The sequence below is a fragment of the Lissotriton helveticus genome, chromosome 5_1 (genome assembly GCF_964261635.1).
Source record: "Lissotriton helveticus chromosome 5_1, aLisHel1.1, whole genome shotgun sequence".
Taxonomy (NCBI): Eukaryota; Metazoa; Chordata; class Amphibia; order Caudata; family Salamandridae; genus Lissotriton; species Lissotriton helveticus.
In genome coordinates this window covers 925,709,035-925,723,628 of record NC_136065.1, presented here as the reverse complement: position 1 = coordinate 925,723,628, position 14,594 = coordinate 925,709,035, and the positions used below count along the sequence as shown (strand labels likewise).

Here is a 14,594-nt window from a genome sequence, read left to right as displayed (position 1 = left end):
GGCGCGAATCCCAAAGGAACAGAGGGTTAAAGGGATCCAGTCAAAATGAGCGACCCCGCACTGCCTCCCCTCCCCAGCCCCTGCATAGCATAAGGCTGTCGTCCTATTTTTGGTTCCAGCAAGGCTGGGGCCTCCCCCTCGGAGCAGCAAGCAGGCAGTGCATTTCTCTCTTACATCACTGTGCTATATACCGCTCCATGTTTACGCGGTGATGCAAGCCCTTTTTTTTCCACGTCCCTTCATTCTTTTTCCCTGTTTTATTAAAAACAAACCGCACAGGTCTGTCGGGCGCGTGGAGAGCCCCCGTGCGCCCGCCAGCTGCAGGTCCCTGTTTCTAGGCGAGAGGAGAGGGAGCAGCGCGCGAGGCGGCTGAAGCCAAACACAGGCGCGCGCACCGAGCCCAGCAGCAGCCGCGCGAGGAGAGGGACGCTGCGCGGTTCATGCGCGAGCCTGCCCCTCTCACTGGCCTGAAGGGGAGCGGCGCGCGAGGATGGGGAACGCCGGCAGGCCCTCTCGGAGGGTGGTTTACCTCCTGTACCTTTCCTCCCTCCTCCTGCTGACCGAGGCCAAGAAGACAAAATGTCCCCGCGGGTGCACTTGTACCAAAGACAACGCGCTGTGTGAGAAGGCCAAGGATATCCCCGACAACTTCCTCCCAGATATCATTTCGCTGTAAGTGTTCGGTTATCGCTCCTGAGGTGCGGGACAGGGGACCAGCAGCCGCGGCGTGCACGGTGCGCTTTCGATGAACGACACAGTAATGCTTGATACACGGGCGCCTTATGCAGGTGGCGGAGCTGCATGCTGCTCCGGCGTCTGTGCTGTAATATAACGCGTTAGAGCAGCGCGGTGATAACGACGCGGCGTGTTCGAACTTTTCTCTTTTTATTCCTTTTTAGGTCCTTTGTGAGGTCGGGCTTCACAGAAATCCCCGAGGGCAGTTTCTTGCATATACCGTCTCTCCAGCTGCTGTAAGAAACCCTTTTAATTCACGTGTGTTTTCTGAAGCATGTGCAGACTGGTGTAGTGGGCGGGCTTGGTGTTCATGTTGTTGTGGTGCATGCCATGATGGAGTGCGCACTGCAGGGCACATTCGTGTTTTCCTTTAGACGGGGAGTGAGAAGAGAGGTAGCTTTAGTTTTCGTGTTGCATGTGTCCATGTGCATATGTATAGATTTAACGACAGCTGTGGTTCGAGCGCTGTAAATACTGCAGCCCCGCACACACACACACACACACACACACACGCACTCCATGCATGGGGGAAGGTGCCTCGCCCTGCGATGGTTATGGTTGAGCAGCCACTCGAGGTGCCATATCACTGTCAATGCACCTCATTGCAAGGGAGCGACTGCATCTCTGTTGCCATTGTTACTATGCTATGCCTTGGCATCTCTCGAGTGGTTCTCTGTACAGTGCGCTGACACCTTCCTCGTGGAGTTATGCTTAATAATAAACAGACTGATGTTACTGTCAACACAGATCTGACACATGTCAGTGTAATCTTTTACTAGGTATCATGGACTATTTCCAAACAATGCTTGCATTATCTTTCACAATTCTTCCAAACAGGGAAACGCATGCATGCATTAATATTGCATGCTTCGGTGAAGACGTGCACCGCTTGCGCAATGGTTCTGGCTATCCCCTCTCTTCACCAGTGGGTGTGATACCAGGTCTCGGAGCGGAGAGCAAGAAAAATCAGTGTGCAGTTGTTTTGTGTATGTATGGGCTGAGCACCTGGAACGCAAATGCAATGCAGGGGTTCCAGCTAATGGCACATAGTGATTTAGTAGTGGTTTGTGGGAGATATCAGTGTTTAGGGATCAGATTATTGAATTTTGTAAATCATGTTATTCGAATTGCTACTGCGAATTGGGTTATGAGCGATGTGAAGTATTTTTTATATTTTTTGCTACTTTTTGGGCCTTTGACCGAAATAAAGTATTTAAATCAAATGAAATCAATTAGGTTGTGTCTCAACGATTAAATACACAGTCTCTGATTGGAGCTATGCTAAAGGTATTACGTGGCAATTAATGTGTAATGACTGATTCAGTGATATTGAAAGTCAATGCCAACTGGCGAGGACACAATCACACAGAAAATAACTCCAGTTCATACTTTTCACTTTTTTTCTAATGTTTTCCTGAGACGGACCTGCAGGATTTATAACCACTCTCAATTTGTTTTACATAGTGCTGTTTTCAGTTGCTCATAAATATGCCCAGTTTTGGGAATGTGAATGTTTTGTTGAGTGACTTTCTTAGAATATTGTTTGTTTGCAATCTCTTTGAGGTTATAGTTATGGCTGTTTTACACTTCTGTTGTAATAATTCATATTCATTTTTTGATATATTCATCTGCGTTTATCCTTAATTATTCTCGGTTTTGTCAAAAAATAAAGTTGCAGCTAATATATTCTTGCACACATCGATCCGAAAAATGTATGTTTATACTTGAATACCCTGGAAGTTTTAATGCTACATGTACCCATGTATGATACATCAATACACTCATGTGAAAGAAGAGCATTGCAGCTCACACACAGTCATAGCTGCAACTATTTAAGCTTCATTTAGAAAACGTTCTCCATGTTTTTAAATTCCCCTAGCAGCCAGTATGCACAGTTATTAGCCTGGTAGTCTCGACTGACAGCACTTTGGCCCACTGAAAAATAGTTTTTGTTCCTGTTATTATCCTTATTTAAAAAATAAACACAGACAAGGAAATATATGTTTTTCTGCCAGTATTTATCTGCAACCATAAGTACAAATCTAAAACTGGGAGAATTAGTTGGAATCAGTTCTTAATTTGAGCCTGTGGTTTTCGGTGCTCGGCACTTGCACTTTAAAAAAATAAATTAGGAGTTTTATATAGCGCAAACTTGACCCGCAGGTATCAGTGGGCTTTACATGAGCACTAGTTGCATTACAGATGGACACATTCATTTTTGTTAGGCACGAGGAGATTAAGTGATTTGCGCAATCACAGGATGTTGAGTGTCCCTTGTTGAGGCTTGAACCTAGTTCCCCAGCTTCAAGGGCGACCGCACTAGCCGTCAGGCTACATCCTCTCTACCTAATTGCCAAAAGGTGGCACTGTTTGTCTTATTTAGAGATGAGCACAACAGCAGTTAATGAATTCCATAGACCTTAAAATGACAAATAACTGCCACCCAAGCCATTCGTGTATCTTTGGGGGCCTAGAATAGTGTGAATTGTCACACTTGCATGATGGTTAGTAGGATTGCTTGTACTATCAGTGTCAGTGCTGGCAGGGGTAATGGGTGGTGCTAGCTCCAAGGGCCCTGGCACTTCTGTTTTTTTTTCTTTTTTGACAAATTAAGCACTGGTTATAATGAAGTACCTACATTATTGTTGTTCATTGTCAAGGTAACCCTACTTCCACAGGAGCAAACTGACGTAGACACCTAGTGCCTCTCTACCCCTGTCGACTGTCTCAGAGAGTTGCAGAGAATCAGTCCACAGGGATCTATGGGAAAGAGGAATGGCTTAAGGAGAGACTGCTCCCAGTTTTCTAAGGTTCCTCTCAGCTTTCTATTGGCTTCCTTCCTTAGTTTCGTGTTTATCAATCTTCTTTTGTTTTTTCTTCATCTTCAGAGGAAACTGTATGAATGAATACAATCTTTAATATTTCTTTTAAATAACCTGCGCTATATGTATGAATATATCTTATACTAAAACATATCTTCAAACAATCCCACTCTGCTCATATCATGTACATACCCTTTAAATGGCAGACTGTAAATTCTCTACTGATAGTTTCTTATGAATGTGTTTTGGAAAAAACACCTATAAATATCACAGTTTTTATCCAGAATAATAGTTCAATGTTTCAGTTCGATTGTAGTCGAGAAGTAACGAAAATGACGCTACAAGGACCGTCGCTAAGACGAACTGCTCACCTGAAGTCGGTTTAGTCATGATGCCAACACTCACACTTGGCTAGCTAGCAAGCAAGTGTCAGGAGCCCTGGAGGACTGGGGCTGGGAAAAATGGGGGAAGGGAAAGAAAATTAGGATTACTGGCAGCAGGGAGAGAATAACTAATGAGCGTCGCACACTCTGAGATGACACACACGCAAAACGCTACTCTCTACCAGGAATCTCCTCAATTGAAGTGCGCAGATGAAAGCTCACACGTTCATTTTATTCCATATTTTCTCATGAGAGGTCGCGCTGAAAAGCAAGTCTTCTAAACAGGGAATCTGCACCATTTTCTTTCTTTTTAAATTATTTGTATTAAATACCTGGTGCAATCAACAATCAATACAATACATACATACTTCATTTAGAAACACATTATACACAAATTAATTAACACAATAAAGATCAGTCACTATGTCAATATGTAAACAGTAATCAGGCTTTCGCTACTAGGAGACTTACAAATATATACACAGCGTTACTACACAGGTATCAGAGTCAGGGAGCGAATAGTTAAAAAAACATAATATATTAGCATAAGGCCGATTTATAGACGGGAATCCCTCCATCTCTTAAGGGGGGCCCAGATGTTCTGCCCCATCTCCCTCATTTTCCTGCCTCTCCGGGTATAGAGGGAGGTTTCGATGTTATGAATCCCCAAGAGTCTAGAAAGCCACATCTGAAAGGAGGGGTCCTTAGAATCCTTCCAGCGTGCAGCCAATAAGATCCGGAGAACCACCACACATATAAAAACAAAAGCTTCCTCCTCCTTATTCAAACTCAGGTTGCAATTGGTTCCTATTATCATTAGGGTAGGGGATGGGTTGATCTTAACACCTAGCAGCCCCTCCCAGAATTTTTCGATTTCAGCACAAATCTTGCTTAACTTATTACAGTAGTAAAACATATGCACCAAATTAGCAGGCCCTTTGTGACACCTTGGGCATTTATCGTCGTCCCTCTTACCCCAAATAAATAGTTTGGCTGGTGTAAAGTATAAGTTAAACACTGTTTTGTAGTGTTGAGCTCTCAGATTCGTAGAGCGAAACAGTTTCCAACCAATTGTAGCGCCTTATCTAAGTCCACATTCGAATCTCCTAATTTCAACATCCAAAAGGCCTCAACCTTATCCAAATCATCTTGCATTGTTGAGATTAGTGCTTTATATATTATATTGATTTTAATACCCCCTCCCAACACATACTCAAACATATTGATTTTACCTCCTGGGATAATCCGTGGCCTAATACTCAATAACGTTTGATAAATTTGTAAGAACTTAAAGCCTTGATTAGCTGGTATTTCAAATTTCGGTATTTCAAATTTCCGATGAACATCATCAAAACTTGTCTGACTGTCCGTTTGGGAATGTAAATCCCCCATCCATCTTTGAATTGCTTTTAGGTAGGGAAGCCGTGGGGTTCCTACTGCGCAAGACTGACAGACGCTATTAGAACAAAAAGCGGTATAAAGTACCAGACAGCGTCTGGAGGGTCTGGAAAGTCATTCAGAAATCGTTGGCAATCCCGAAACTTAATTATTATACACCCCTATGGAACACCAGTATCTTTCCACACCTTAGCAACGATATGTTGTGGAGATCGTGGGAGCATCAAGGAATTGGAAGATTAGGGGATTTATTTGAAGGGAATAACTTGATGAGTTTTGATGAATCTGCACCATTTTCAAAGAGGTGTTGGTACCTATTTTTCGAAAGTACTCTGCAGCAGGGGTTGTATGTCATCCTGGATTCATACTTAAGGTTCAATTTATGACCCAACACTCTATGGCACCATAATGACACTAGTATGGAATCTCTACCCCTAACTGTCATGGCAGTGCCCCATCAAAGGTCGGTCCACTGGCGTTCATTTTAGTGGATGCTGTTTATGAAAGGATGTTACTTATCTGGGGGCCTGGTCATTTGTGGAGAGTTGCCAGGATCTCTCCTGTGGGCCGTAACTTTTCCAGTCTACTAAATAGTGGACCTTTCCTTTAACCTTTTTCGAATCAGGAATTATTTTCACCTAATGCTCCTTCTGACCATCAACATATAAAGGAGGGGATAGTTTAGTCAACCTGATATTGTGTGGAGTCTTTTTTAAGAGTGAGACATGGAATACCGGATGAATGCCTGGTCTTTGAGGTAGGGTTAGATGCATTATTACTGGACCCAAAATCATTTCAATTGTGTAAGGGCGTACTAACCGTGGTTGGAACTTCCTGTTTCCGTTTAATTGTATTGAGGGGACAACCATACCAAGCCACCCACTCTATACTCGGGGGCATGTTTACTATGTTAGCCAGCATGTTTCTTATAGGTTCTTTTTTAGATTTTTCAGAATTTTCTTTGGCTGAATTGTATGCAGTTTTTAGTTGTCACACTAATTCTTAAATTGCAGGAACTCCAATGTTTTGCTGAACCAGAAAGAGATTGGTATGTCTCCTTTAGTTCAGGAAAAAAGGGGAAAGCCATTAGAAACATTTGTGGAGTTATAATGTGCAAATTCTGCTGTCCACAATAAGTTAGACCATTCTCCCTCTTGATCGAAAATGAATAGTCTTAAACATTGTTCTAGTTCTTGGTTTAATCTTTCTGTCTGACCATCTGTCTAAGTCGTGATAGTGAATGGAATATTGAACTGTCAGTCCTAACCCTTGCTTGAATGCCCTCCAGAAATGCGAAAGGAATTGCCACTCTCAATCAAAATTACTATCTTGGGAATTCCATGCGTCTTCACTATATGTTGGCTCAATGACTGAGCTAACTCATTAGCATTTGGAATGGACCTTAATGTGGTAAAGTGAGCCATCTTAGCGAAGGTGCCTACAAAGTCTAAGTTGTATTGTAGATCTGACTAAGATACAGTTCTACAATCAGATCCATGGGTATGCTGGGAATGGGGGGGCTATGGGTAATGGTTGTAAAAACTAAGCCTGGGTGGAAAACTACGCTATGCTCGCGTAGTTTGCGCAACTACGTGCTATGCTAATTTCACGTAGCATAGTGCAAAAACGCGTAGTGGGCATTTTTTGCTTGCTCGCGGTCCTCAACATCAAGTTGACAACCGCGAGCGAGCAAAATGACATCCCAGCGAGACTTTTTCCTCGTTCGCGATCAGCAACATCAAGTAGCCGATCGCGAGCGTGGAAAATAAACCTCCCGGTGAGATTCTCAACGCGGGGAGGTCAGGTTTCTCATTGCGAGTGGTTGCGTATGCTCGCGATCGCTCGTGATGAGACACTACTAGTCCGTGTTGAGAAAACTGCTGCTCGAGTGCAAATCTACTCGAGCAGCAGAAAACGACCGCTTGCACTGTGCAAGATGCCGTTTGCAATGATTGCATAGTGCGGACAAGCATCCGGCACAGTGCAATCATTGCAAACAGCATTTCTTACCGCACTACGCAGTTCGCATAGTGCTACGCTTAGCTTGCGTAGTGCGAAGTGTACTTCGCGTAGCTACGCGTAGCACTACTACGCAAACTACTCCCTGGGTTAGTAAAAACCCTTTGTGAGCCTGACTACTTGTTTTTCCATGGGCACCATTCTCCCAGGTTGTGATATATTGTTGAATGTGGGTGGTCATATATGGTCACCAAAAATGGCACTTGATTAGGTCCATGGTTTTGTGTATTACCTTACTCCTGGCCAATGGATTATTATGACATTCTATTAAAGCCTTGTCTTGAATTGCCTTTGTAGGTAAGTACAATGCCTTTTGTAATAGTGCAATTGGTTCATGTTTCTTTGTTCAGGTTCTTGTTTTGACCATGCTAGCAATTCTTCTGGGGTCATTGTTTGTCAGATTTCATCTTAAAGTTCCAGTAAGGAGCTGGCACACACAATTTTTTTTTTTTAATTATAGATTGTCTCTCAATAGAGCATAGTCATGGTTCGTACTGAACCCTAGATAAGGCATCCTCTGTTCCATTTTTACTTCAAGCACAAAATGTTATGACAAAATCAAATTCTGCAAAATAGAGAGACCAGCACAGTTGTTGCGAAGTCAAAGTCTTAAGTGATTTAAAAAATTGGCGATTTTTGTAATCCGTAAGCACTGTAACAACATGTATAGCTCTAGTAAGTAGTGTCTCCATTCTTGGAAGGCATCTTTGACCTCAAAAAGTTATTTTTCTGTGTTCATATGATATAATGAATCTCTGCAGGGGTTAGTTTTCTTGATCTATAAGCTACAGGATTTTATTGACCATTGATCTTATGGCATTGCGATAATACTTCTCTGATGGCTTGGTTAACTCTTTGGCTTCCACCTAGCTTGGTTCGGTTGGAACTGCATGAAGTAATATCGGGGCAGCAGTAAAAGACTTATTTAGAGATTTGAAAGTCAATTCTGCTTCATCTGACCAATTGAAAAAGACTCCTTTCTTCAGTAATGTAATTGGTACCAATTTTGAGAAAATCTTTGAATAAATTGTCTATAAAATTTGCAAAACTAATGAAACCCTGTACTTCCTTCACACTAGAAGGGGAATGACATTTTATTACTGCCTTAACCTTCTGGTCATCCTTAAGGGGATAGTAGAAAACCAAGAAAATCTACAGACTTTACATTGAAAGAGCATTACTCAAGTTTTACTTAAATGTTATTCTTCTTCAGCCTATTCAAAACCATTTTCACATGCTTTGTATGTTTCTCTGTTCTTTCTGAGAATATTAGAATGCCATCCAAATATACCACAGCTATCTTATCAATAAGGTCTCTCATGACATGGTTAATGAAATGTTGGAAGGCTGCTGCGGCATGGCAAAGCCCATAGGGTATCACTTGATATTCAAACAGGCCATACTTGAGCCAAAATACCATCTTCTAATTGTCCCCTTCTCTCACACCTATGAGGTTATAGGTTCGTCATAAATCCAGTGTTATATAGATCTGAACATTCTTAAGATGATCAAATAGAACCGAGATTAAAGGTAGTGGATGTTGGTTCTTAAATGGTTATCCGATTAAAGGCTCTATAAATGATACACAATCTTAATTCCCCTTCTTATTTGGGAAAAAAAAGTGGTGAAGAAACTGAAGATTGGGAGGGTCCAATAAATACATTAGCCAAATATTTGTCAATATACTATTTTAGATATTGTTTTTCAGCTTCTGTCAGGGCATAGATTCAACTACAGAGTAACATTGCTCCTCATTCCAGTTCAATCTTGCAATCGTAGGGATGATGTGGGGGCGGTTTCTCAGCTTTCACTTCACTGAAGACTTCCTGATAGTCCTGATACTCTAGTGGAATTTTCAAGGTGCTGGCACTACCAATCGAATTTCCTCCCTGAGAAAGTAAGGTGGCTTGAGATGGTTCAGTGTGTTGTCTAGATCCCTTATAGCAATGCACCGAACAATAGTCTGAGGTCACAGACATCGTTAATTTTTTCCCAGTTAATAGCTGGTTTGTGTTCTACGAGACTGGGCAGTTCCAAAATAATTTGAAATTCTGGGCATCAATCAGATTAAATTGGATTATTTCCCTATGCCCATCTACTCAGATCAACTCAAGTGGTTCAATATGACTAGTGGTGGGTCCAGAAGACACATTTGTTCCATCAGCCACTCTTGAGGGGTTTCACTCCTCTCTTTGGGATTGGCTCTTAATCCAATCTTTTGAAAGTATTTGATATCACATACATTTCCTGTTGCTCCTGAACCTATCCTCGCTACAACTCCTGAAATTGCCTGTTCCCAAAAGTTAATAGTCATGTCCAGCATCAGGTGAGGAACTGAGGACTGCAAAGTGTTCATAAGATGATGAGTTGGTGGATTTGTTTATTGATTCGCCACCATCAGAACAACTCCTTCTACTGATGGTGCTGATGTTTTCCGGTCTGTGAAGGCTTGGGTTTCTTCAAGCAATCTCTAACAAAATGCCCTGACCCGCCACAATATTAGCACAATTTCTTTTGACTTCTTTGTTCCTTTTCTTCTTCTCGAGAGAGGTCCATGAATTGCTCCAATTTGCTTTGGTTCCATCCCTCAACTATTCTTTGGAGTCTTACTCATGTCAGTCTTAATGCTATCCAATCTGGGGACAGTAAAACAAAACTCCCACTTTTGCTCTGCTTTGCGCTCAAGAAGTCGAAAGTAAATTTCCAAAGCCAAATTTATCAGGATTGAGATGTCAGTAAGTCGATTTGGAATTTGGGCTGAGCATCTTTTAATTCGTCTTGCAGCCGTGATAAAAAAGAGCTGTTCTTATTTATTTTAACCAATTTGTCTCAACTATTAGTTTATTAAACTGTACCAAATTGGCTACCAGATCTCTGTAACCTTGTCGTAACTCGAGCAGTTAATTATCTGTAGCCTGTAAAATCTTCCACTGGTCAAAAATACTCAGGAATTCTGCGCTCAAGAGTTCAAAATTGTATAAGAAGGGGTCGTCCCTTGCAACCAGAGGCACTGGCCAGGTTGCTACATCTCCACTCAAATACAAGAGAATGAAGCCTACTCGAGACTGGGCATCGGGGAACCTCCTCTGGACGACATATAAAATGATGCGAACATTAAGTGAAGACAATGTGTGCACTCTGAGGGTCTCCAGTCATTCTGGAAGGGCCAGGGATATTTCTGATGGCCCTGTGTGAATTATTTGTGTAGAAACCCTTGAGGCTTGTTCTTGAGATTATGGTGGTGGGTTACTTTAAGGTAAGAGAATTGTTCCAGCAACCAAAGTGTTCAACTTAACAGCAAAGGCACTTGTTTCTTGACGTAATGCAGTTATGGTCTGTCTGAGGTCCCTATTCTCCTCCTTCACTGTGGTTATTTCTCTTTAGATTCCTTCTAAATTGTCCCCTTAGGATTTTGTATTAAAACGTTCCACCATTCTGCTCAGGTGGCATACAACAATGTGGGTACTTCAATCTGTCAAGGTACCCCTACTTCCAAAGGAGAAGACTGACGTAGATTCCCAGGGCCTCCCTACTCCTGTAGACTATCTTTGAGAGTTATAGAAAATCAATCCTCAGGAATCTAGGGGAAAAGGAGATGGGATTAAGAAGAGACTAACTCACAGTTTCCTAAAGTTCCTCTCATCTTTCTATTGGTCTTCCTCTCTTGATTTCGTGCCTATTAATCTCCTTTTGTTTTTTCTACGTCTTCAGAGGATATAGTATCAATAAATACAATATTTCTTATTTCTTATAAATATCCTGTACTATATGCATATGTATGAATATATCTTATACCAAGCCATATTTGGAAACAATCACACTCTATTCATATAATGCATCCTTTAAATGGGATACTTTAGCCTCTCTTCTGACATTTTCTCATGAATGTGTTCAGGAAACAACAGCTATAAATATAAAACATTTTGTCCAGAATAATAGTTCAATAGTAATTTAATGTTTCTGTTTGATTATAGTCTGAGAAGGAGTGAAAATGATGCTTGCAAAACACTACTCTGCTCAGGAATCTCCTCTATTGAAGTGCGCAAATGAAAGCTTGCACAACCAATAAATACCATGTGGAGTCGCGAGAGGTAACGCTAAAAAGCAAATCTTATAAACAGAGAATCTGGCGGTGATCTTAAAAGAGATTTTGAGATCTCTTTTTTCAAAGTTCTCTATCGCAGATCTTGGTATGTTTCCTGGATTCATGCTCATGGTTCAATTTGTGACCCAACACTCTTTGACCCAACAGTGATGCTAGCATGGAACCTCTGCTCCTAACTGTCCCGACATGCATGAATTTCATGCTTCTTAATCGCTACTTGAAAAATCCACTCATTGGGGTAGGATGAAACTGCTTTATTCCATTTTGGGTGTCTCTGAAAATGCTTTAAAAATGCTGTGCAACCCACCCATTACAATGAGTTCCCACAGAAGAATTCCACAACATTCGCACAATGTGTTTAGTGTTTATCATTGAGGGATTTAAATTCATAACCTTCCACTCAAAAGTTGGATAAGTGCCCTGTTGTGTCCATGCCAGGCTAGAACAGATAATGGTTACCTGAAATGTGCTTTGCGTACAAACCTGTCAACTATAGCCTTCATTAAACCAGCGAGAAACTTGTTCACCATCTTCAACAAACTTGAATGCTTTTATAAAATTCTAAGGACAGCAATTACTGTGGCGTGCCAAGAACTGTGTCTAGAAGCCTCAAGCCTCTTTAAATGCCACTCTGCCATTTGCTTTTATGTTCCCATAATTGTGTGGTTCTGAGGCTAACTTTTCATATAAAGATGGCACATCGTCTAGACCAGGATATGAGAAAAGAGAATTAAGGGATGACAAAAGAGCTTTATTTCTAGTATTTGAAACTGTAACTAAGGGGTCTATTACGTGGCCTGCCAAGAACTGTGTCTAGAAGCCTCAAACCTCTTTGAATGGCACTCCGCCATTGGCTTTCATTTTTCCATAATTGTGTGGCTCTGAGGCTAACTTTTCATATAAAGATGGCACATCGTCTAGACCAGAATATGAGAAAAGAGAATTAAGGGATGACAAAAGAGCTTTATTTCTAGTATTTTAAACTGTAACTAAAGGGTCTATTAAGATAGCGGGCAGAATTTGTCCGCCCGCCACCGTAATGGCAAAAGGGACTGCCCGCCATATGTGCGGCGGTCCCGTGATGCATATTAGGATGCACCCGCCACACTGACGGACGCATCTAGCATTATTTACACTGCGGCGGGCGGTGCTTTCAGCAGCACCCGCCGCAATGTAGAAAAGGCATGTTGTGTATTTGCATGCACAACGTGGCAGGCAGCCACGTTGTGCATGCAAATGCAGGGGGGTAACATAGGTACCCCCCATGTGCACCCACAGCACCCACATTCAGGAACCGCATGCCTTTCTGTGGCAGCAACACTGCCATGGAATGGCACTTTTCTGCCTGTATTGTAATTTGGATGGCGGTGTCTGCATATTCAGCCCCTTTTCTGCCCGGTCCATCGTAATATGACGGGGGGGAAATGTGATGCGGGCGGTAGGTAATGGCGGGCGGATTGCCACCACCATATGGGCGGTGGCAATCCACCCTCTATTGTAATAGACCCCTAAGTGTTTAACTTTTTTAGTGTAGCTCTGCATTTGCCGATTGGCACTGTTTGGACTCTTAAGTGCTGACCACAGTCCGTGGAGGAAACAATATGGTTTGGTTAGGCCATCCAAGCTTCCACCTGGTCTAATCATTGGTGATGTGGTCTGTAGGTTAAGGGTTTCCACTGTATTAAGGAGGAACGAATCTTGAGACAGTCCACCTAAATGGTGTGAATGTAATCTAGAACAGACTGGCCATCTTTTAAGTCAATAGGTGAGCTTTCCTGAACTTCAGGGTGATTAAACACATTTCTAGAAATTATTTCTGTTTCCTTATGGGCATGATTTACCATGCGTGGATTGGACCAGACAGATTTATAATTTTCTGGTGTTTATGGACGAATAAACACCACGTCAGATGCAATTTTTGCTAACACTAGGAGCAAGAACCAGCAGAACTGGAGTCGCTAAAGACTGTACTGTTAATATTATGAAACTTTAGGAGAACCAGATCCAACAGAAAAGACTCTTAGAAAATATTTATGGTAATATGATGGGCAACTAGGTTTTTCTAGAGTAGAATCTAAATTTGAAACAGCAGCTCTTCTTACATTCCCTGCATTAGCAGAACAGGCAGCGCTGTGCAGAAAAGAGGATGATGACACAGCTTCTCATTCTGCTCCAATGCAGACAGTTAGACCGGGGATGTTGTGGAAAAGTAGACACAAATGCAATTCCTACCAATTTCACACCTGTATCTACTAGAAATTGAGCATTCATGTCTGCCTTTTGCTTTGGAAATTTCTACCAGGTTTTATTGTTCCTTTCACACACTTAGTTAACATTTTCAGTAGTGAGGTTGAATAATGTTTGGAAGTGAACACACATTCTTCAAAGTCCTGACACTTTAGGAAAACTGTATAGGCTAATAACTGTGCAAAGAGAGAGGATTCACACTATGTCCTTCTGCCACAGCATCCAAAACTACAAAACGATGAAGGAGAACTTTACAAATAAATTCAACCTATCAACCTCAGACACAGTTCATGTTTTGTCTCCCATCTACTTAAGAGTTGTACTCTATCTCCACTTGATATAGTTTCTTTCTCAACATGGCGTTCCTTTACTATGCCTTTGGAGCGTCTGAGTGATAGATCTTTCCAGGTGTATGAGGGCAACGTCATCTCCTCTAGTAAGCCTCTGGGATGCGGAGTCCCGCAGGGATCATCATTGAGCCCGACGTTATTTAACGTCTACATGAGGCCACTGGCTGAGATCGTCCTTCCGTATGGTATTAAGATCGTTACCTACGCGGACGATACTCAGCTGGTGGTCTCTCTGGCACAGGCAGGGGGATCTTCGGCGTATGTTGATCTTGCTGGTTGCTTGGAGACGGTTAAGAACTGGATGACCAAGTCTTGTCTCAAACTCAATGGAGACAAGACTGAGCTCATGCTCCTTGGTCACACTACACCATCCTCCATAGATACTTTCTGGCCATCCAGCTTAGGTCCTGCCCCTGTTCCTAAAGACGCCATTAAGAGCCTAGGTGTCTGGCTGGATAGGTCCCTGTCATTTGATCAACAGGCAATAAAACTATCAGCCATTTGTTTCGGCATTCTGAGAGTTATTAGGAAGATC

At 42.1% G+C, this 14,594-nt stretch overlaps 1 protein-coding gene across 1 annotated transcript in view; it reads left to right on the top strand.

Moving 5' to 3' along the window:
* Nucleotides 1-286: 286 nt before the first annotated feature.
* LGI1 (leucine rich glioma inactivated 1) overlaps nt 287-14,594 on the top strand; it is a 379,191-nt gene continuing 364,883 nt past the window's right edge. The window contains exons 1-2 of the mRNA XM_078643390.1: nt 287-672; nt 900-971. Coding sequence (XP_078499516.1) covers nt 491-672; nt 900-971 — 254 coding nt within the window. The 5' untranslated portion in view covers nt 287-490. The remainder of the gene's footprint in view (nt 673-899; nt 972-14,594) is intronic.